The sequence below is a fragment of the Mustela nivalis genome (assembly GCF_964662115.1).
Source record: "Mustela nivalis genome assembly, chromosome: 10".
Taxonomy (NCBI): Eukaryota; Metazoa; Chordata; class Mammalia; order Carnivora; family Mustelidae; genus Mustela; species Mustela nivalis.
The window spans coordinates 32,503,388-32,526,354 of record NC_139029.1 but is presented as its reverse complement, the minus strand read 5'-3'; the positions used below and the strand labels follow the sequence as shown (position 1 = coordinate 32,526,354).

At 59.0% G+C, this 22,967-nt stretch overlaps 1 protein-coding gene across 7 annotated transcripts in view; it reads right to left on the bottom strand.

Annotated features, from left to right (window-relative positions):
• The window catches only part of PTPRF (protein tyrosine phosphatase receptor type F), an 86,638-nt gene that overhangs the window by 23,128 nt on the left and 40,543 nt on the right, over positions 1-22,967 (bottom strand). For all 7 annotated transcript variants that reach the window (XM_082687192.1, XM_082687194.1, XM_082687193.1 and 4 more), the window contains exons 7-13: positions 17,371-17,481; positions 8,457-8,726; positions 6,390-6,971; positions 6,015-6,151; positions 5,406-5,550; positions 1,454-1,759; positions 672-865 (exon numbers count right to left, since the gene is read on the bottom strand). In XM_082687192.1, coding sequence (XP_082543318.1) covers positions 672-865; positions 1,454-1,759; positions 5,406-5,550; positions 6,015-6,151; positions 6,390-6,971; positions 8,457-8,726; positions 17,371-17,481 — 1,745 coding nt within the window. The remainder of the gene's footprint in view (positions 1-671; positions 866-1,453; positions 1,760-5,405; positions 5,551-6,014; positions 6,152-6,389; positions 6,972-8,456; positions 8,727-17,370; positions 17,482-22,967) is intronic.

Sequence of the window (22,967 nt, the reverse complement as noted above, 5' to 3'; positions counted from 1 at the left end):
ATAGCAAACCAGCACTCGGGATACCCTGAGGGACCTTACCCCAAGCTCACAGGAGAAATCATTATCCCCTGGAGAACAGAAGTGCACGGAGGAAGACATAAGCCTGGCTTCCAGGCCCAGAGCAACACCCCAGCTCAGCCATTCACAAAAATCTGCCACGGCCAAAGGCTGAGTGGGGGCAGATGGTGGCAGGACTGCTGTCCCTGCCCTGGCTGGGAGAGGAACAGTCACCTAGCCCAGCACAGTTGAGGAGGAAGGCAAATCTTAAATCCCAGCCTAACTCATAGTGAACATGCTTCCTGCAAAACACAAAGCAGGGCTTGGGGGTGCCGAAGCCTGGGCAGGAGCAGACAATGGAAGCAGGGGTCTGTGCTCCTGACTGCCAGTGCTGGTATCTGAGCCACAGAGGTTGACTGCCACGCTGGGACAGTCACCAGGACAGATGGGGCTGGCATAGCTCAGGCAGACCCAAGACGGAAGAGGGAGTGTTCCTGGAACCCAGCCCTAACTTCCTGGTCTGAGCACCATCGGAACCTGACACACAGCAGGACATCTCCGTGTCCGAGTCCTCTGAAAGCAGGCAGGGGAGGGGGCAAACCTGGGCTCCACAGACGCAGAGAGGCATGCTGGCCTTGTCCACCTTCCCACCCCGCCACCTCCCAGCAGCGCACCTGGGCCTCCGCCAGCATGACGTCCTGGATGATGGGTGGGCCACGGGGCTCGCCGTTCTCTAGCCGCACATAGGTGACCTGGTAGCCACGGATCTGGCCGTGCTGCTTACTGGGGACAGGCAGCTTCCAGGAGACGTGTACAGCAGTGGAATTCAGTGGCCCCACCTCCACCTTCCGTGGTGGCCCACTGGGCACTGGGGACCGGGAAGAGAAGACAGTCAGGCCTGGGGGTATGGACCTCGGTTAGGGGGGGAACAGCACACTCCAGGGCCTTGCCTTTGCACTCCACGGCCCCAGGAAGGCTCTGATAGAGTTTCTGTAGACTATCCCTGCCCACCCCTCAGGCCCTGAGCTACCTCAGTTGGCGGGGGAGTAGGGTAGGGGTTAGGCACCAGGCCACCCTAAAGTCAGTACAAGCCATCCCAACTTCTCCTGGGCACCCCCATCACTCCAATGTCTGGCCAAGACGGAGTCTTTTGATTCTACTCAGAGTGTCTCTTGCACCCATCTTCCCAGTCTCCACCTCCTAAATCTGAAGCGGGGCTGCTCCTTCTGTCTTAGCCTTGCCAGGCTCCAGCTGCCTCGGAGCTCACCCTGAAGGCAGGGATCTGGGCCCAGGCTAGCCCATCAGTTAGTTACAGTTCCCCAGTGTGGGCTCTTCAGCCTTTACCGGGAAGGCCTTCCCGGCTTTCGTGAGGCAAAGGCCCTGGGGATGCAAGGTGGGTGGTATCTGGGAGGGCTGTCTCCGTCCCCCCGCCCCTCCCCTTGGCGCGGCCGCCTACCGTCCTCATCTGTGCGCACTAGCACCGGGCTGCTCTCCGGGCCGGGGCCCACGTCTGTGTGCGCCCGCACCCACACCCGGTACTCCGTCCACTTCTCCAGGCCCACCAGGTCCCAGCTGGAGTGCTCGCGACTGATGCTGTCCACCACATGCCGCCCTCGGTCCTCGCCGTCCACTGCCTCGTAGGCCACTGAGTACTGGGTGATGACGCCGTTGCGGCTGGCGGCCGGTGGCGGGACCCAACTTACCCGGACTGTGGTGGAGCCCGTGCTCACACAGGTCACCTTCTGGGGAGGGGCAGAGGGGGCTGGGGAAGACAAATGGGGGGAAGCAGGCAGATGGAGGGTGGGGGTCGCAGGCACGGTGACTGGTCACAGAGGATGGGACACTCACCCAGGCAGGCTACTCCCTGAATGCAGAATGGCTATCCCAGGGCCCCTCCTAGGCAGACTGCCACCGCTGCTGCCAGACAGTCGCTCTGGACCACAGGCTACACACACACACACACACACACACACACACACACACACACACACACACACACACACAGAGTGTCTCCCACACATACATATGGTGTCTTTCACACATATGGGGCTCTAACAGCACCTCACACACACACAAGGTCTCTCCCACACGTACGCTGTCTCGCATAAAACACACACCCTGCCAAATACACATAGGCGTGGGCCATGACTCCTGCTGCTGTGCTCGTGGCCCCTGGCAGGACTAGCAGCCCCAGTGACTCTTCTGGCACAAGGTCGTCGTGACCTGGGCCTACTTGGACAGCGTGCCTGTGCCTGAGCCACAAGCAGCCACAGAGACTAGAGGCCAGATAGGAAAGAGGCCAATGGCCCAGGCTAATCTAGAGAAAACGCACCCCGTGGAGGTGCTCTCACTCACGGTTAGGAGGCAGGTCTATGCACCCCCGCCCCCCATTTCCCAGGTCTTATCCACACGGAGGAGCCTGGTGCTATTATGTGGCTTCCTCTGCCCCCACCCTCTGCCCCGGGCACTTCAGCAGTCTCCCTCCCCTCGTCCCCAGGGCTTTCCCTGCTCCTGCACTGCTGTGGCCACACTCTAGGTACTGCCGTAACTCAGAATGGCCCTACTCCCCAAACTGTGGCCTCCAACATGCCCTTGCAGACCCTCACCTTGTCCCAGTGTGGCTGCTCAAGGTCCCAGAACTGTGCTGGCTCTTCACCCCAACCCTGGACCACGGGCCATGGATCTGCCATCCTTACTGCCCTTGGTATTGGGCTTTGACCCTGAGGTCCTGCACCTCAACACTCCACATACCCCCAACTCCCTCACCTACTTCTCCCACCTCCTGTTCAGCCTGTGCCAAACCTTGGACCCAATCCTCGGCCCTCTTGAAGCTGGCCCTGGGGCAGGTAGAAAAATGGTGCCTGCCCTGGAAGGCTGGGATCCTATGAGCACGTCCCCAGTGGCCTCACCTGGGCCTTGCCTGCAGTCTGCGGCCTCTGTTCTCTGCCCAGCTCCCTCCGCCGCTGTACACAGAATGCTTTCAACCTCCTCCACGCTCTGCTAACCTCCAGCTCTCAGCACACAACCCTCTCCCACTTTGCAGAGAAATCCGAAGCCTCCCACCGGCAGCTCCCTTCATCTTTACCAAACCCACCAAACAAATGCAGTCTCCCTGAGCCACCCCTGCTTCCCACGAGGAGGGAGGCGTGCCCTGCTTGTCTTAGGCGGCACTCTTCCCTCCACGCTCCTTCCCCTTCCCCCAAGTCCCGAGTCTCCAAAATTCTCTTTCCCAAATTTCTCTTTCTCCCCAAAATTCTCTTTCCCGAATTTTCGACTTCTCTGTATGGAGTCATTCCTAGTAACACTTAATGCTCAAATTTTCCTACTTTAAAAGATAGATGCAAGGCACCTGGGTGGCTCAGTGGGTTAAAGCCTTTGCCTTTGGCTCAGGTCAGGATCCCAGGGTCCTGGGATCGAGCCCCGCATTGGGCTCTCTGCTCAGCAGGGAGGCTGCTTCCTCCTCTCTCTCTGCCTGTCTCTCTGCCTCCTTGTGATCTCTGTCAAATAAATAAATAAATAAAATCTTTATAAATAAATAAATAAAAGACAGATCCCATGCTCGGGCCTACAGCACCCCTCCTCCAGCTGCAGTGGTTCCCTCCCTCCAGCTGTCCTCACAACCCTCGCCCCAGGACCCCTCTCCTCCCGGTACCCAATGCAGTGGTCCGTCGCTCCTGTGTTCCTCTGGACTTGAGGGCTCAGCAGCAGCACCTGGAATGCTCCTTTGAACCCTCTTCTTCCAATCTCTGAGACACTTTCCTCTTCGGGATTTCCTGCTGTCTCTGGTCATCCCCCTCAGGTCCCCCACCTCTAGCCCAGCATCGCCACTCGCATGGCGTAAGGCCTCCCTGGCTGGGGTGCCTGGTTCAGTCCCACTTCCTACCCTCTTCCCAGGTCTATACACCAGAAGCACAGAATTTGCCTGACGTGCCCCTTGCACTAAGCATCCCAAAGCCAGTCCATCACCTAGTCCTGGGCAGCTGGCACCCCCAGATGGCTCTCTAACCCACTACCACCACCACCACCACTGTGTCCGAGTTGCTATCTTCTGCTTAGATGGCTGTATGGTCTCCTACACAGTATCTGGCACGCTGCTGGGCTGTCCTGGGCATTCTCGGTCAGCAGCCGCCCAGCTGCTTCAGCCATGCTGGCCCCCTGCTCGCCCCTGACCTCAGCTAAGTGCCTTCCCCTTTTAGGGCCTTTGCACCTGCTGACCTCCTGCCTGGGGCCCATGTCACTCGGCCCCCTCAGACCAGATGAAGCTCCCATCCCGTCACCGCTCTACTGCCTGCCTCCTCCACAGCACTTCACACGAATGTAATTAAAAGCTCATTTGGGTAATTGCAGGTCTAACACCTATATGCCCCACCAGATGAGCATCCCTGCAGGCAGAGGCCATGTCCGGGTCATGCTGTCATGCTGCGCTGTGCAAGGGCCCCCGCAGGTGCTGGTAGGATGAATCCGTCCACACAAGGTCACACGTGGCCACCCGACATCACTGGCACATTCACACACAGTCCCATGTCACCTGAGCCGCCTCACAGACATTGCTGTGTTGAAGCCTGTCACATGTGCTACCTGTCTCAGTGCCCTGGTCCTATCCAGCCACACATCTGTGGCCCCCACTGTGAAGACATGGAGCCTCATGGCCATTCAGTCACTGGGGCACACCAGACACGTGCTCCTACAGGTACAGCACAGCCACGTGGTCAGACGGGGCCCACACGGCCTCACAGCATTCGTCTCAGGTACAAAGGACCATGGTCAACATGATCAGAGCCGCAGGCTGTCACGCAAACGGTCTCGCAGACTGTCTCCCGCACGGAAGGCCGTGTGGTCCCAAGGCAGGCACGTAGACATTCTCAGTCACACAGGCTCATTCTCACAGACATGTCCCTACGTGCGGCTGGCTCAGTGTAAGATGACGAGCTCACATGCTCCTCTCATGGTGGTCATGAGGCAGGGAATGCAGGTGATAAGGGAGATGAGATGTGGGGATATGGAGAGGGAGGGCAACTGCCAAAGCGGGGACGTGTCCGAGACGTGGCCAGCATGGCCGTCCTACCACTGCGAATGGCCCAGTCAGCTAGTGTGACCAGTGCAGATGGGGGGGGGGGCGCGGCGGGAGGTGGATGAGTCACAGACACAGAACTTACCTGGCTGGCAGGGATAGGGGCCGGGGGTGGGGAGGGGCAGAAGTCGGGTGGGGAGCAGCGCGGGCAGCAGCTGCCTGGATGCAGACTGGCGGGAACTTACCTGTCCCTCTCTCAGGGTCCAGACCCAGAGCCCAGACCGGAGTCTGGTCCGGGGCCCAGCAGACCAGACCACCCCCCTGGTTAAGGGGGAAGCCTGTGTGTGTCTGTGTCCCAGCCCAGCTGTAGCAGGCAGTGGCCTCTGGAGACACTTACTGGACTGTGCTGTGCGGGCCTCAATGGTGGGGGTGAAGACGCCCACCCCCATCTCGGAACGGGCAGCCAGCTGGAAGTGGTACAGTGTGTCAGGCTTCAGGTCCTCTAGAGTGTAGGAGGAGGTGGGGTCGAAGGTCACCTTGTGCTGGAAGAGCAGGGAGCACTCACTGACCGCTCGGACCCCAAAGGTCCCTCAGATGCTGTTACCCAGCACGGGCTGTAGCTGACCCCTCTGGACCCACTGTGGCTCCAGGTCACAAGGCCACCTGGACCACACAGGGGATTTGGCGCAGCCCATGCCACAGATACCTCGCCGACTACACGGCCATGAACGCCTGATACAAGGGCCTCTGGTGGGGAATTTGAGGGCCCTGCCATTGCCACGTAAGCCACAGGCCCCAAGAGACCCAAGGACAGACCTGGGGACCCTGCCCCCAGCACAGGCGTGACAAAGACTGTGGATCATATGGGCCACGTGAGCCCCAGGGCCCCAGGGAGGAGGCAGGGGTCCTGTGTCCATACAACTGGAGAATCCAGAAAGCCGGTGTGCGTGAGCCCCCCATGGACAGAGCAGCCCTCCTCCCTCTCTTGTCCCCACCCAGCACTCACCTGCTGGCCTTCATCGTCTGCTGCCCAGTATACCAGCTCATACTTGACGATCCGCTCCTGCGGGGGCAGCAGCCACGACAGCTGGATCCTGGTGTCCGATTCTGCCTCTGCCTGGAAGTCCGCCGGTTGGGCAGGCACTGCAACACCCCCATGCCACGTGCTGTGAGCCTCACCTGTTCCCCTCAATGGCAGGGGTGCCCAGAGAAAGGAGGCAGGGGAAGACGCCCCTGGACCCCTGTACTGCATCCCCAGCGACCACACACATGTGGAACGCAGGCCCCCCGACCCCTGGCCGGAGGGCAGGGGCCCCTGCCACAGGCTTGACCTCCCCGGCCCCCGCTGCTGATGCCCAGCTGGCGTGCTGCCCACGCCTACCTCCCTGCTGTGTCTTGACCTGGATGGTGGGGCTAGGGGGGCCGTCGCCCACAGCAGTGAAGGCCAGCACGCGCAGGCTGTAGGTGATACCAGGCAGCAGGCTGCCCACGGTGGTGAGGAGCCCCGCATCTGTGTTGTGCTTGTGCCAGGCGCTCAGCGGGCGGCGGGAGTCGGGGGTGTAGTAGACTCGGTAGCCCCGCACCAGGCCGTTGGGCTCCTCGGGTGGCTCCCACTGTACCAGCATGGTGCTGGCGCTCAGCATGCGGGCCTGCACTCGGCGTGGGGGGCTGGAGGGCGCCTGCTCCCCCGTGCGGGCCCGCACTGCCTCGCTGGGCGGTCCCCGGCCAATGCTGTTCACCGCCAGCACGCGGAAGGCGTACTCCGAGAAGGGGCTGAGGCCACCGATGCTGTAGCGGGTGGTGGCCACGCCGTCCACCTCCTGGAAGGGCCCCTCTGTGCCTGCCGCGCGGTACTGGATGCCGTAGTAGGACACAGGCTCCGAGTTCCCAGAGTCCCAGGTCAGGGTGACACTGGTGGCGGTGGTCTCTGTCACCACAAGGTCAATCGGAGGTTTCGGCAGAGCTAGGAACAAAATGGGAGGCTCAGAGCTGCCTGAGGTCATGACCCCAGAAACCAACCCTGCCTTTGGTATTATCCAGAGTGTGGTCAACCCCTGTAGTCCACCTTGAAGAATGGCCTGGAAAGCTCAAGGTGACCTCTAGGGGCCCCACCTAGCGGAGAAGGGTGACACTTGCCAGTGCGCCCAGGGGCTTTCAGTCATCTAGTGTCTGCCCGCACTGTTTCCAGAACTCACTGGACTCCCTCCACACCCAACAACAGACCCAGAGGTGGTGCGGCCTGACCACGTCTCGTGCAGGTGGGAGGCACACAGTCTGGAAGGCGCAGATCTGCCTCTGGGGGTTGCCTATGCTCACCTGTGGCCACTCACCTGTAACTGGGGCTGGTGCCTGTGAGAGAGGTGCCCAAAAGAACAGCCTGGATTTTAGAAAGAGTGATGAGGCTGCTGACCCAACACCCCTATGGGTTGGCTCAGATGGAACATGGAGCAGTCCCAGATCTACAGCCAACCACTCAACAAATAATTACCAAGTGCCTACTGGGTGTTGGGCACTGCACTGGAGCTGAGGACACAGGGTCACACAGCTGGGTCACAGCCCTGCTCTCGTGGAGTTTACGTTCTAGGGCAAGTGGAAAGCGCCGAGTCCATAATCATGACTCTGGGACATGAAAGGCCAGCGGAGAGAGGGTGCTGAGCCAGAGAAAACCCATGAAGGCCTCACAGAGCCGAGACCTGGGCAGGAAGAGGACCAGCATGGAGAGGGTGCGCGGAACTAAGCCGAGCCAGGCGGAACTAAGCCGAGCCAGGTGAGTGAGGATTCCGGTTTTAACCCTAAAAGTAATGCGAAGTCACTGGAGGGCCGTTTCTTTCAGAGTGGTGAGATCCTGCTTTATATCTTCAAGAGACCATTCTAGCTGCAGAACAGAGGATGGCTCTGAGGGGGGAGTGGAAGCAGTGAGTCTGGAGGGGTGTGCGTGCCCGTCCCAGGGCTCAGGCAGAGAGCCCACGTCTCCTTGGCTACTCTTTCACCGCATCCTTGTCAGGGGGCTGGTGAGCCTGAGGGTGTGGCGTGTGGTGGCTAGGGGGCCGTGCTGCGGCATCAGGGTCCAAGTCCCTGCTCTGTCATTCACTCCCACATGACCCTGTGCCTCAGTTTCCTCCTCTGTACAAGGGGAACAAGAATGCCTACCTCCCAGGGTAACACAGAATGAACAGGGTGATCTGTGCTTGCCACCACAGTAACTGCCCCCAGGACCTCAGTACCTGTTGGCTATTATTACGAACACCAAAATTCAGAGAAACCCCTCTCTCTGCCACTGAGGGCCGGTGGGACTCCAAGGGGCACCCAGGAGAGGACAGTGACCCCTCGACCCCAAGCATCCCCACAATGGCCATATGCCCCTGCCGTGGATGCTGGGACCGACCTCCTGTTGCCCTCTGCGATGGGGCAGGCCCCAGGCCCCAGCCGGTTCACATGTGGTACTCACCTTTCACGGTAACCTGGGCCGTGGCCTCGATCATGCCCAGCGAGGAGATGGCCACACAGGTGTAGTTGGCAGAGCGCACGACGTTGCTCAGCTCCAGCACGTTGCGGCCCACCGGCATCTCATCCTCCTTGGTGAGCTCCTCGGCCCCCATCATCCACTTCACGTAGGGCATGGGCGCGCCCACCGCGACACAGGTCAGGTTCACGCTGCCGCCCGGCATCACCTCCTGGCTGCTGGGAGGGATGGAGAAACGAGGAGCCACACGGCGCACTGCGGGAGGAGGGAGAGAGGCACTCACCGGCCGGGCAAGACACTCAAGAGGATGCAAGGGCAGGGGCCCCTCATCCAGGAAGCCCCCCTCGTCAGAGCCAGACCCACCTCAGAGGCAGGTGGGGCAGAGTCCCTGGGCCCCGGCTTACACCCTCCCATTCCACTTTTGGGCTAGGAGTAGCCCCCACGCTCAGAGACTGGAACACGAGAGATTCCATAAACAAGCTCCCGTTTTACAGCCTAGGAAACTGAGGTCCAGCAAAGTCCTGCTGTCTGCCCAGGGTCACACAGGGACTCTGTGCAAGGTTCAGGTCTCAGGTCTACATTGAGGGCTCATCAGGGCCACATTCCAGGTCATCTTCCAGTGTTGCCTCCCACCCGCCATGGGTCTCCTGAAGGGCTAAGTGGGGCACCAGTGAGAGAAGTCCAGGCACTGGAGGGTGGAGGACCTCAGAGTGGACCTGGGGCAGGGCAGAGGGGCTGGCCGGGAGGGGCGTGGCCACCTTCTCTGGAGTCACTGCCTCCACGACCAAGCCACAACCAGAGGGAAGAGATGATCTCAGCCATGCTCAAGGCACAGGCTGGGAATCCAAGGGAAAGGGCCGCCTCCTGGAAGGGGCTGGGCAGGGCAAGGGACCAGGGCGGGCCAGGGATGTGGTCCGCGGGCAGGATGGGCATGACGATGGCAGTAACATGATGAGGGCGCCGAACAGATGGCTTTCTGTGCCAATGAACGAAGGTCTCAAGGGGGAGGCTGGCTGTACCTGGCCAGGACCTCCGGCCTTGGACGTCCCAGGCCAGAAGCCGTGCTGAGCTTCCTAGGCCAGCGTGCAGCCTGGAACCCCTCAAAGTTGCAAGCTTGACACAAACATTTGGAACATGCAGAGGGAGGGCAGTCAGGTGCAACCTAGCAGTGGGCAGGCATGCTGGGCGTGCTGACGGGTCATGCAGCTGGGGGACCGTGGCCGAGGTGTGTCCTCCACAGGCACCCCTACAGACAGGGCAGTGGGAGGCAGGCAGTGAGGCTACGCAACCGAAAGGCACTGCTTAGAGTGCGTGTAGGTCTCCGAGGACCCACGCTGGGGAGCCTGGCATGCAGAGGATTCGTGCCATCACAACAGGGGCACTTCCACTGTAGGTTCCAGACTGCTGCTCGGACAGCCTCAGCCCACCAAAGTAGAGCTGGAAGTAACTCCAGAAGCCACCTGGTCCAACCTCTGACCTCCCTGCACGGGGGGGTCAGGCTGTGGCCCGGAGACTAGACATCCAGGTCCCGTTAACCCAAGGTATCTTTCAAACCCACTAACTTCTCTTCAGACCCAGAGGCTACTGCTCCCACGCTCCCACCAGTGCCTCTTCCACCTCCCTCTTCCGTGGCACTGCTGTATTCACTGCTTTCTTCCAGGACCGGTCCTCCACTAACAGCTAGCTCCAGTCTGTTCACATCAGCTGTCTGTTAAAAACCCCTGCCTGATCCCCTCAGTGAGTCCACAGGCTGCACGACTGGACCCCCCACTTGGCTCCCACCTCAACTGGGTCCCACACTGCCTCAGTCCGAGGCCTCTGGACAGAACCACCAAGCAAGCCATCTGTTCCTGGCATCATGGGCCGAGTTCCCTCTGTGCCCACTGGGGTCCCAGTGTGTCTCATGGACACCTGGTGTTCTACCTTGTAGAACTGGCCTCCTCATTTTCTTTAGGGGAACCTCTCCCCGCCATTCTTGCTATGTGGGGCATGTGACCCAGATCCGGCTAGCAAGATACAGCCTTTGGACTTTGGCAAAAACCACGAGAACAACTTTCTCTCTATACCACAGCAGCCAACCTTAGAGCCTTAGAGGAACTGAGAGCCACCTTTCATAACACAAGGGAGAACACGCTTGAGAACAAAGACGTCAATTGTGGAGAGCAGAGCTAAGAGACAAACCCAAAAGCCCGATCAAACTGTTTAAATATCTGGATCCAGCCCTGCCTGATGCCAAATCTACTTCTACAGATTTTAGTTTGGTAAGACAAGAATCTGCTTGTTTTGCTTAAGCTGATTAAGTCAGTTTCTGTCACTCGGCCCAATGCTGGGAGTCCCGGAACAATGACAGCATGTTATCCGTAGAGACAGCTGCATGGCAGACAACAGGTAGATACTGGGTATGGCTGGCAGGAGGGACCCACGACAAAGAGCACCCTTTGAGCATCCCTCAGATGGCACAAGAGTGAGACCAGGAGGCATGGACACTAACACCGCCCAGCCTCGTGCTGGGTGCCGTCCTCGAGCTCCGGAGCTGGGCGTGGGCTGGCGGGTCATGGGAGGAGAAGCCCAGGCAGGCAAGTCTGTCTACTGACCAGGCCCAGGCCTGCCAATGAAGGGAGGGGTCCAGCATAGCCCTGGCTGGAGCACAAAGGCACAGGGGCACAGCCTTAACCGATCAGGTCTTTAATCTCAGCCAGGGGTGGCCTGTGAGCTCTTCGTTCATGGGCATCAGAACAGGCTCAGCGAAGGGAAACCACTCCTGAGCTCCTACCATGTGAGGAAGGTTTCCTTGCTATAGATCCCATCACCTCCAGACTATGGGCAAGGGAACAGACTTTTAAAGACTGATACTTTTAAGTAACATGCCTGAGTTCATGTATTATCAGGAGGGCGTCAGTGGGATGAAAAGCTCACGCCCCTTTGAGGCCTGGCTGATGGGATGGAAAAAAGACACACAGGAGGCTCTATGGAGAAGCTCCTGGGCTTCTGGGTAGCCAAGGCTGGCAGAAGATATTCTCCAGCAGGCAGAAGGATGGGGCTTAGAGAGCCTGTGCCAGGAAAGGTCATGGCTGCAAGTTTGACCCTGGTCAGTGGCAGAATCCTGGGGCCTGATTAGTACCTGGACAGAAAAACAAAGAGCCCCAGGGAAAGGAAGTAGGTTCTTGGCCAATAAACCTTGGGTCCCAAGCTAAGCAGTGTAGAAAGCTGATAGGACCGTACCCCAAGTGGTCCCGGGAGGGTAAAGTTTTCTATTCCATGGCCTGGAAACGGAGGCCTTTCAGAACAAACGCTGGGAGTAGCTTTGTTTTTAGTTTTACGTTTCCTCTCCTACACGCAGGTGGAAGAGAGAACCCCGGGAGCGAAGGATGAGTTTGAGCAGTCAGAAGCCACCCTTAGGGGCCTCCAGCCTGGAGACTGCTGGGGACGGCACCCCAGACGCATTTGCTAGAACACTAGGCTCCAGGCACAGGCGAGGCATTCTGGAGTGAGATCTCCTGCAGCTCAGGCTCACACTCCCTGCAGTGTGAGTGAGGTTAGAGTAGGTCTACAGAGGGAGGGTGGGGGCAGGAGATCCTGAGTGCCGGTGGGGCCCTGCATCCCAGACCTGCCTGGACAGCCACCCCCATCCCAACAGCCGGGTGTGGCTGCCACCTCCCCACAGCAGCCCCACTGCCACCCCTCCCGCTGTCCCAGACACCAGGCCTCTGAAAGGGGCAGAACTTGCCCTGGACCCGGTCTATTGCCAGAAGCAACAGCAGGGAAGAAAGATCCAGGGCCAGGGAAAAACGCACTTAAGGTCTCATCTTGGGCTTCAGCAATGCTGGTCTACTACCGTTCTCCGTGTATCCTCGGTGCTGACGTTTTATAGACAATTTCTAAAACAGGGCTCTGCCATTTCTGGATTATATTTCAGCTGTAACTTTTAAGTCTAATTATTTGCGCTGACAAGCCCGTATAATAGGGCGTTGTGGCGCCGGGAGGCATCAGCATTCAGTGGAGTGACAGCCTAATCGCAGGGGGAGGGAGGCCCAGCAATCTGCATTCGCTCGCAGGAATTTCTCTGATGAAAATAACACAACATTAAGGAGGGGATGAGGGGCAGGATCCACTGTATCAAGATAAAATAACTCTTTAATAAATAACCTTGTGGCTGCCGCAGAGCAGTAATTAAATGCCGGCGCACTCGGCACACAGTTTTAAGTAAAGCTGGAAAAATGTAAGATGTAATTATCAGCGCCAAACAAATTACCAGCCCGGCAAATCCCCCTGGAATATTTAGAAACTCATTTCTGCCTTCCCGTTAAATATTTGTGTACGTGCTTTATTTTTGGTGGGACCAAAGAGGGGGAGAAGAGGAAGGGACCAGGGATCAGGGTGGTGGGGGAAGGGGGGCAGGGGGAGGTGCCTGAGGGCTGGGCTGTCTCTGCTGATGACTGCTTTCTGAGCGCCCCAGCAGATCCGCCTGGTCAGCGAAATGGTATAACCGAAATGCCCCAGAGCACAGGAGTGCGTATGGATGGATGCTCAGGGCTGATACCCGAGCTAAGGCCACAGCCCTCCCCCAGACTGGCTCCCTTCCCCCTTCTGGAGGAAACCCAAGCCACGGAGATATGATGCAGAGAGGAGCAGGTGGCGAAGTCTGCTTCCTGGGGCTCAGCCTAAAGTCCAGTGGACAGGTGCGTCTCTTCTGACCACTTGGACCACGTGATACAGGAATGACCGCTGGCCCCGGCTGCCAGCCCCAAGACTAGGGGTTGCAGTCTGGCTCTGAGGGTGGGGCTGAGAACTGAGCTAGAGCAGGGTCTCTGGGGGCCCTTCCCAGCTGGGACATCCTCTGGGCTCCCATGTTGGGCCCAAGTTGCAATCAACGGTCCAGTCTGGTATGAGCTCCCTGAATGTGACGCTCAGCACCCAGCACAGGCCTGAGGAAACAAGAACTGGCTGGGGGGGGGGGCGCAGGTGGGCAGATCTTTGCTTGGCTCCGCTTAGGGAGGTAACAGACAAAAATGTAGATTTCCTCCATGCCTAAGGTAATGCCACCCAGTTGCGCCATGGACACCAAGCTTCACGAGGCAGACTGGGGCTGGCCACCCCATTGAGCTTGGTGGGGACCTCAAGGTCAGGGCAGACCTGTGGGACTCTTGTCCTATGCTGCAGGACCTTGAGGTATGAGCTCAATCTAGATTAGGCTTTTCCCTTAGTCTTCCCAGCAGCTGCAGGTGAGCTCAGGCAAAGGCGGAGTTTAGGGGACCAGGATGTGGAGGAAGGCCCCACAGGCACGTGTGACGCACTACCGCTCTCAAGGTTGAGCCCCACCGGGAACAGACAGCTGGCCCAGCCCAGGCGTAACGGCGGAGTACCATGTCATGTCATGCACCATGCCCGCCTGACCGCGCCGGCAGGGGAGCCCAGCTAAGGGGACATGCAGACACGTGGCACATCAGGGACCCAAGCAGCAGAGGCATGCAGGGCAGGGGGCCTGCCCACCCACCCCTAGTCCTGCAGGCCTGCCGGCCCAAACAACGCAGAGCAGAGCCTGACTGGCGGGCAGGCCTGGCTGGAGCGAGCCCGAGGGAGCTGACCGAGCCCGCCGGTCCCTACTGACAGGAGCATCCCATCGATGGGCGGACTGTAGATGGATAAGAAGTGAAAAGGACCAACCTTCTCGCTGATCTGAGAGATGAGAGTTTGGGTTGATGGCAGAGTGCGATGAGGATGAGGAGGGAATAAAAAAAAGACAAGGAGAAACACAGAGAGAGTAAAAACAGGCCAACCTTCATCTGCCCACACAGCACGGACACGAGACAAGACTCTTGTGCCCCACGCACACGCACGTGCACGCGGACCACGCAGCTCACGAAAGACTCAGGACTCATGGAGGACACGGTGGACTGGGCTGGGTCCCACTGGCAGGTGCCAGGATGCCAAGGGCGGGACAGGGAGGGCTGGAAAGGGAGCACAGGTGGGCCCCCATGCCTCACACACACCCCACGGCTTGACAGACCCAGCGAGCTGGGCTGTAGGGTCGGGGCCCCTGCAGCCCGCAAACCCACCAAGGCACACGGGCGGCTAGATTCCCACCACCTTGAGGAAGCCCCACACTGCACGGCACCAGAGTGAAGAGCTGGTCTGGGCACCTATGTGGAGAAAGGCTGTGGAGACACCGCCCCATTTAGAGACAGCTGTGGCCAGCGGCCAGCTCCCTGCAGCGAAGAGGGATGGTTGGGGGCAGGTGGGGCATGGCCACACCCTGGCCCCTGGCAGCTCTGTGTCCTGAGAGCGGGAGGAGAGAGACGCTGTGGAGGGAAGGAGAGGGTGAGTCACGCGGAGAGGGAGATGGATGGTGACACAGAGAAGCTGGTCCGCCCAGCCTGCCTGGGCCTGCTGGACTGCGGGTGGAGCTGTGGGCAACTGAACAAAGGCAGATGTAACTGGATGGTGTATCCCCCAACGGCTGTCCTGCCAGCAGCAGCAGTCACTGGCCCCCACGTGCTTCCCGTGCGCCCGCCACGGTGCTGGGAGCGTCACACGCGCTGTCCTGTTACATGTGGCAGTTGCAGGGGGGACAGAGGAAGGATGTGAGAAACTGAAGACAATCCCAGGAGGAGATGTGGCCTTGAGCCCAGTGAACACAGTGAGAGAAGAGGGAGATGGAGAGAGATGAATGCTGGTGGGAGGCTGTCCATCTAGAGCACCGGTTCCCAATGTGAGGGTGGGGAGAGAGCCTCCCAGGTGACACCAGGCAAGGGATGGCGATGTTGTGGGTTCTCATGTCCAGGGGCGCTGCTGCCATCGGGAGGCCAGAGGAGCCGCTACACATCACACGACCCCCAGGAGAGCCCCACATAACTAAGAGTCATCAGGACCCAAGGGTCAATGGTGCTGAGGCTGAGAAACCAGGGCTGGAGGCCACAGGGGCCTGGATATTGAGGCTCCTGACAGCTGGTGCCCACCGGAAGGCAACAGGCACCTGCCTGCTCTGGAAGCTGCTCTGAGGGCAGCAGGTGGGCAGGCACTGGGGGACTTCACCACAGTTGGTCCACTCATAAGCAGCCTTCAGGACAGAGCCGGTGGCCAGCAGGGGAGAGGCGGTCTCAAAAGTTGCTGGGGCTAATGGGCCCTGAGCACCGCTGGGGGTGGAACGCATGGGCTTTGCCAGGACTGCGATGAGGAGCGGTGGGGACACCAGAGGCAAAATTCCTAGCAACTAGCTTTCTAGGTGTCTCCAAGTCTCATTAGTAAGGCCTGTCCTGGGGCTACGGGACAGGGCATGTGAAGCTCCTGGCAAGTCGCTCTGGACAAAACAGGGCAGGGACAGGCACAAGTAGAGCCTGGCTATCAGGCAGGTTTCAGGCACAGAGACTTAGGACTGGCCCCAGGGACGTCAGGGTCCACAGGAATCTGGAACGGTCCAGGGGTAAGGAGATAGGTCTTTGAGAAGGGCTGTCCTGATGGTTCCTCTCTAGGATAGGACTTGTCAGCCCCGTGCGCCTGTCAGAAGCTCTGCCTGGAGCAGTGGGGGGAAGGCTGTGCACATCACAGTTCCCCTCATCTTGGCCATCTGTGGGGGCGGGGCTCTCAGGCTCCCCCCCCCCCCAAACTCTCTGCTCTGACGCTGTTCCTTAAGATAGGCCCTGGGGCCACTTAGGCGAGCCTGGATGGGCAGGATACCTCACAAGAGGGCCAGTGGGAGCCTCCCACCCTACACCCCCAACTCCAATGAAGTGTCACCCCTGGTCTCTGAGACACAATTTGCCCATCAGCCAAGGGGCTGGCAGCCTTGGCCTCTTGGGAACCTGTGCCCTGACACGGAGCAGTTCCTCACCAACTACATGGTTGATGCCTAATTCTCTCCACCCTGTCTGACCAGGTGGCCCTAAAGAGCAGAACAGGCAGTGGACACTGCTGGCTGGAGAGGCAGACGGTCCCTTCGAGAAGCTACACTAAGCACTCAGCGTGATGAAGTCATCGCTGCAAAAAAGCTGCGTCCACTTTCCTCTTCAAATCCCCTGAGAGGAGACAGTTTCACTCGTAATGAAGTCCATCTGTGCAGGAGGGCTAAGTGACAGGGATGTGGGGGTAGGAGGGGCTCTGGGCCCCTCCCATGCACTGTGCACACAAGACCCAGCATGTTCTCAGGAAGGGGTGAGTGGCCAGCTTTGGTCTCCCTTGGGCCGTGAGCCTAGCAGACGCTAGACACTCCAAAACAGCCCCCAGGCCCTCTCTGGTGGGTCCCTGGACTTGTGAAGACACAGGATCCTCCAAGTCTCAGGGAAAAACACCTGAAGCACGGTAGGTGCTCACCTGTAGGGGCTCACAGCAGTCTCGGACTGGCCTTCTCTATAAGAATCCTGGCTGGTGACAGAGCACAGCTGCCTCCTCCTCCAGGAAGGCTCCGCACAGACCTGGCCAGAGGGCAGGCTCACTTGGCCTGAGTACCCCCCTTGCTGGGGTGGGCAGACTTGAGGAATGCCAGGGAGGTCTGCCCATGTTTACATAAAAACAAGTGTGTTCGCTTGTGTGTGCGTGCGCGCGCATACACACACACACACACACACACACACACACACACACAGTGAAAAGTCAGCTTGGAAGGCTCTAGACTCCCATGGGGCTCTGGGCCCACGGGGCAGGACCTATAAGAGATACAAATGCTCCCAAGAGCTGCTGTGTCCCACAGGGCCTGCGGGGAAGGAAGGCAAAGTAGCGGCGGACATCGGGAGTCTGCCCAGTGGGAGCAGTCCTGGCTGTCCTTCCTGCGGCAGAGAGAGGCGGGGAAAGGAGAGCCTGAGCAGAGGGCAGCCCCCACTGCCTCCACTGAGGGCTCCAGACGGCATGCCCAGCAGGGCCAGTTCAGCTCCATGGAGACAGGGCTGGGTGCTGCCCTTGTCCTTACCTCGCACATACAGGTTGGCGGGGGCCGAGTAGCGAGTGCCTGCAGAGTTGGTCGCCACACACTCGTACTTGCCTTGGTCCGACTCCTCGCTGCTCTCAATCTGCAAGGCACCTGCGGGGACACAGCAACAGAGATTAGGCCTGGATTGTGGGGAGGGGTCTCGACGGCATTTGGGCTTGTGTTGACCAGAGGCTGAAGATGTCGGGGCCACACCTGGGCACCAGTGTTGCCTTCAGGAAGCTCTCCCTGATGAGCCCCCGGCCTCTTGGCTGGAAGCAGGCGTTGCAATCGGGAGCACAAACTGCCTGTCCTAACCCCTGCAGTTTCGTAGAGCTTGTTGGCTGGGCCAGGGTCTCCATCCCATCCCCCCCCAGCTCCACGGAGTGTCCAGTCCTGGACTCCCCATCCTGGAGCCCACTGGCCAGTAAGCATGCCCATACGTGCTCCCAGACCTACCGGCCCTGCCAGGCAACGTGGAGCCAGGCGTGGAGGGGGCGCAGCCTGGATCCCCGCTGGCCTGGGAGCCGCGAGCACACGATGGGGCTCACTGGGTAAGAGCCTGGGAATCGGCCGCCCAGGAAGGAAGGAGCTTGCTCTGGGGGGCTGGTATCTGGCAGCCTCCGCTTACAGCGCCCACCCCTATCCCTCGGGCCCCGCCCATTCCGGCTCCTCTCCTCAGCCTGGTCCTGCTAAAGTGCTTCGACCCACCGCGGCTGCTGCATAATTCAGGAGGCTAATGGAGGCTGCAGCTCCCACTCGGGCCAGTGCCCTGAGGGGCTGCTCTGGCCGCAGACGGACAGACAGGAGCCAGGACTGGGGGGGGGGTGCGGTGGGCAGCTGAAAAGGACCCTCTGGCAGATCCAGGTAGGAGAGCCCAAGGCAGCAGGGGGTCTGGGGGGTGAAACCACTCGACCTGGCCACCCCCAGCCCTGGCATAAACACCTGAAAACACTGTTCTTGAGAGCACACCAGGCAAGCCATCTAAGACAGTAACACCCCGAGCCACAAGCAATACCCCCTCCCTGGAACAAGCCGACAGACAATCAAACCCACACAGGACAGTCCAACGGACATTGAATCACCCCACAGCACATGGCCTGACAGAAAACCGCCACCTGCACAGAACAGCCAGAGTGACCCTAACAGCCCCTTCCTAGGCCTCAGACTGGCTGACGCTCACCACACCCACAAAGGACAGAGACAGAACCTGTTGGACCCCACTGGACTGGCCTGGATAAAAGCCATAGGAAGAGTTCCAAGTCACACTCTCATGGTCCACGCCCCAGGGGAGGTGCACCATGGGTCCCAGCTGCAGCCCCTTCACTGCCTGACACCCCTCTTCCGCACCCAGATCCAGGGCAGCAGGAGGGGCCCTGAACACACAGGGGGCTGGGGCCTGGGGGTAGAGGAGGGGCCTGCCAAGGCTTAACCTCGATGCAGGACAAAGGGCTGGCTTGCTCTGTGGTCCTGGTTTCAGCCCTCCCCACCGGCCATCCGGGAGCATGAGGGCCCAGGGCGCAGGCCAAATATCCATCTTCTGCAAGAACAGCCCTGATGGGCACCCAACAGGTCACGTGTATGGGATGGATGGACGTTGTTACAGAAAATGTTCCTTCAAGCAAGTGGGGTTGGGCCTCTGGCTGGTGTGTGTGTGGGGGGGTGTTGCACTAGGTCAGCTCAGCTGGGGAGGGAGGGGAGACCTGGTGGCCAACGCCACAGGCAGCGACAAGTGGTGGAGTAGACCCCTCCCGGGGGGAGGCGGCTCCCCTGTTGCAGAGAATTGGACCTGGTGGGGGACCCAACACAGCCCCTGAGCCTGGATCCACACAGAAACCCCAACATGTGGAACCAACACCACAACCCAGTGGTGGGGACACAAAGAGCTAGTGCAGGCTGACAGGATGGGTGGGGGGTCTGGAGGGTGAGTCCCTCCTTGAGGGTAACAGACCAGACACCCTGCAGGGAGGCAGCGGCTCCTCTCAGCCCTGAGACCACCCTGGCCCTGAACTGAGGGACTAGATGTGCTCAAGGATGCTGAGAGAGGCATGAAGAAATGAGGTGAATACGATCAGTCCAGAAGCGACTGTCTTCCAGTGGGCCTGCTCCGAGCCAGATGCTGCCCGGACCCTCATCCCCTCCTCTAAACCTCGTGAGTAGTGAGGTGGGCCCTGGCCCTGATTTAAAGAGGAGGAAGCAGACTTCTGAGAGAGGGATTGCTTCTCTAAAGGTCACGCCAGTGAGTCAAACTTGCACCCGGATCTTTGAGTGTCCAGAGTGTGCTTTCTGAAGCCTGGGGCCACAGGACTCTGGGGTATGAAATCAGCCAGGGCGGGCAGGGTGTCTGAGCTAGTCACGGTGGACCCTGGTTATTCCCTGTGTCACTGCAACACCTACACTGGAGTCTTCCCTGAGTGCTCCTCCTCGTGTATGCTGGGCCACAGGGATGTATGGGCAGTCCTCACCCTGCTCTAGGGCTAGGATGTTAAGGGAAGTCAAGCAATCATCGAGGGCCCCAAGAAATAGGGGCTTCTTGGGAGGAAAGGTGAGGCCCGGTCACACTGCCCCACCTCCTGGGAAGACTCTCCGTCTGTGGCTGGGCTTGGGGCTCAGCACTTGGCTTCCCCATGGGAGCGGACAGGGTCCCTTCTGTGGGGTTGGCCTGAAAGGCTGGGGAAGCAGGGCTTGCCATCCCCAAGGCAGGGCTCAGCGGAGTTTTTCTACAGTCCAGACTTGCAATGGATGAGTCCACAGGAGGGAATGACCGAGAGTGGAGGTGTGTGGTGGCCGGTGGTGCTGAGGGGACTGGAGCTGGAGATGAGGAGGCTGGAGAGGTCAGGATGGGGATGGGGGAGGTGACGGACTGGACGGGATGGAGTGGTGGTGACGGCAGTGGCGTGGCGTGGCGTGGCGAGATGCACGGACAGCATTCTTACCTCTGATTGGTGAACCACCTGGCGAGGTAATTTGAATGCAAATAAGATCAGAGAGAAGCATTAGTACAAAAGGAAGGAAAGCCACAAAAAGCCAAATCAGATCAAATAAAACATGAGAAAGGGCCTTAAATACACGGAGAAATCGAGGCCTGAGTTAGACCGACACAGGTGACAGGTGCGCAAGCGCCAGGCTGAGCCAGGCTGAGTGCAGGTGAAGCGGTGTCCCCCGGGTCACAGGCACTGCTTGGAGGCGGGCAAGGGCAGGGGATGAGGCTGGGGTTGTGGGGCCAGAGGTAACCGGGATCAGGAAGATGGAGCCAGAGCTCCTGCAGACCGCGCTGGCTGAGGTCAATGAGGGGAAAGGGAACAAAAAAGGGAGCAACTCCACTCCTCAGGGGCACCCCAGTGTCCCAGGTGGGCACGATTTAAAAACAAAGCACTTACCAAAACAAACCAAGTTAAGCACACAGTAGGGGCTAAAGGAAAGGCTTGCTGTAGGCCACCACCAGGCCAGGTCTCCTTCAAGCAGACACACCAGCCCAGCCCCACCGGGGGACTTGGGGAGAACTCACAACCCAGTGACAGATGCCCCGCAGAGCCCACTCAACCCAGATAAAAAAGTGAGTGACTACTAAGCTTCCCCCCAACCTGACTGGTGAGAGCCAGAGGCCAGGGCCTCCCCCTCACCTGGTCAGGGCTACAAGCCCAAAGGGCCAGACACACAGTCTCCAAATGCCCAGTGCAGGGCTGCTATGCGGTCCGAACAGGGGCCTCCTCTGAGGCTGTGCTCAGGCCCCATCTTCTACCATGGCCTCATCCGCAGGAGCGACGAGCCGATGGGGGGCCCTGAGTCCCGTGCTGTCCACCCTGCCCCTCTCCCCTCTCTGCCTGTTGCAGGAGAGGGAAGTATGTCAAGGGACAAACAGTGATCGCTCCCTCATCGACCCTGATGACACCTGCCTAGGAGGCAGTATCCAGGCCCACACAAGAACGATGTAACAAGCTGAGGAACAGTAAGTGGCTTCCCCAAAGCCCAAGGTCACATGGCCTGTGAGTGACGTGGCAGGAACTAACCAGGTCTGGTGCACAGCCTTCCCACTGGATCAGGCTGCCTCATGCAGACACAGAAGTTGGAGAAGGGGCAAAGGCAGGTGCTGGGACCTGGGCTGGGTGTGGAGGGGCTGCAGAGAGACTGGGAAGAACCATTATCACAGTGATCCCCCAGGCATGATCCTCCAGGGACCGTGACTGTCCCCAAGACCCTTTCAGAGGGTCCACAAGGTTGAAACTATTTTCATGACACTAAGAAGTCATTTGCCTTTTTCACTCTAGCTCTCTTATGAATATACAGCGGAGTTTTCCAGACACTCCATGAAGTGTGATATTGCAATACACCAAATGTAGAAGCAGACATGAGAATCCAACAGTCTTCTATCAAGGCCCCAATTAAAGAGATTTGTGAAAATGTAAAACAATGCCACTCGCCTCACGAGATGTTTCTGTTTTAGAAAACATAATTATTTTTCTTTTAAAAATGCTATTTAATATGTAATAGATTTTTAAATTATTTGAAAATTTCATTATCTAAAACTTTTCTCAAGGTCTAATATGGTTAATACTGATGGATAAAACCTACGCCAACAGAAGCTCTTTGAAGTCCTCTAATATTTACAATCAGAGGTCCTCAGACCAAAAAAGTCAACAACCGCTCGCTGATCTGCTTTTACAGTGTAGGCCCGGCCTGGGAGGGTTGGCAGGGTAAATAGTCCAGGACTGGGTCCCCTAGCTTCTGTCCTCTGCTCTCCCAAAACCTAACCTAACCAGTCTCTGGACCTCTCTGAAGAGTCACTTCTCCACCAGACTGAAAGAAGAATTCACCTTACCATGTCACAGGGTGGGTGTGGGAGACTGGAGGGGTCCAGGAGTCAGCAGGAGTCAGCGCTGCTCCTGAGATGGGCCCGTGTGCTCGGGCCAAAGGGAAACTCTGACCACGCACTGCCTGCATGCCCTCCTGCAGACCCAGTAGAGAGATGGGGCGAATGGGAGGACACGCTCTTCTGGTCAGAGCTGGGCCGTCCAGCCAGCGGGGTCGGGGACAGCAGCCTTTAGGCCCCCCCGGAGTCTGCTCCGCGCTTGGCTCTGTGTCCCATCTGCCAGGGCCAGAGGGCTCCCCCCACTGCAGCCAGATGCAGGCACCTCTGCTCAGGCCCTGTAGTCTCAGCTCAGGTGTCCAGAGGGTGTGCAAGGAGATTGCACTCTGGGGGAGAGTGTGGATGTGGTCAGGCTGTCCTCAACGGCAAAGGGATGGCGGCTTACATGTTTAGGCCATGGGGATGAGCGGAGCACCGGAGGTCTCCTCGGCACCCTGTCTGGGCTTGGCCAAGCGTGTGGGCCACCAGCTCCTTTCAAGACCTGGAAGTGACTCTGAGCCCCACTTGGAGATGAGCCTCCCCTTGCTGCTCTGGTGACACCGCCTGCTGCTGACTTGACTTCCACTCTCCCTGAGTTTGTCTCCAGTCCTCTGTGCCCACCCTGGGCCTCAAGTTCAAATTCCCAAGAGGCTCTGTAACAGTATGTCATGTTACTTTAGTGAGGAAAACACCCATGGAGCAGAGCTCAGGCCTGGGCGGCGCTCACAACAGCGGCCCTTCTTTCCAGCTCCTG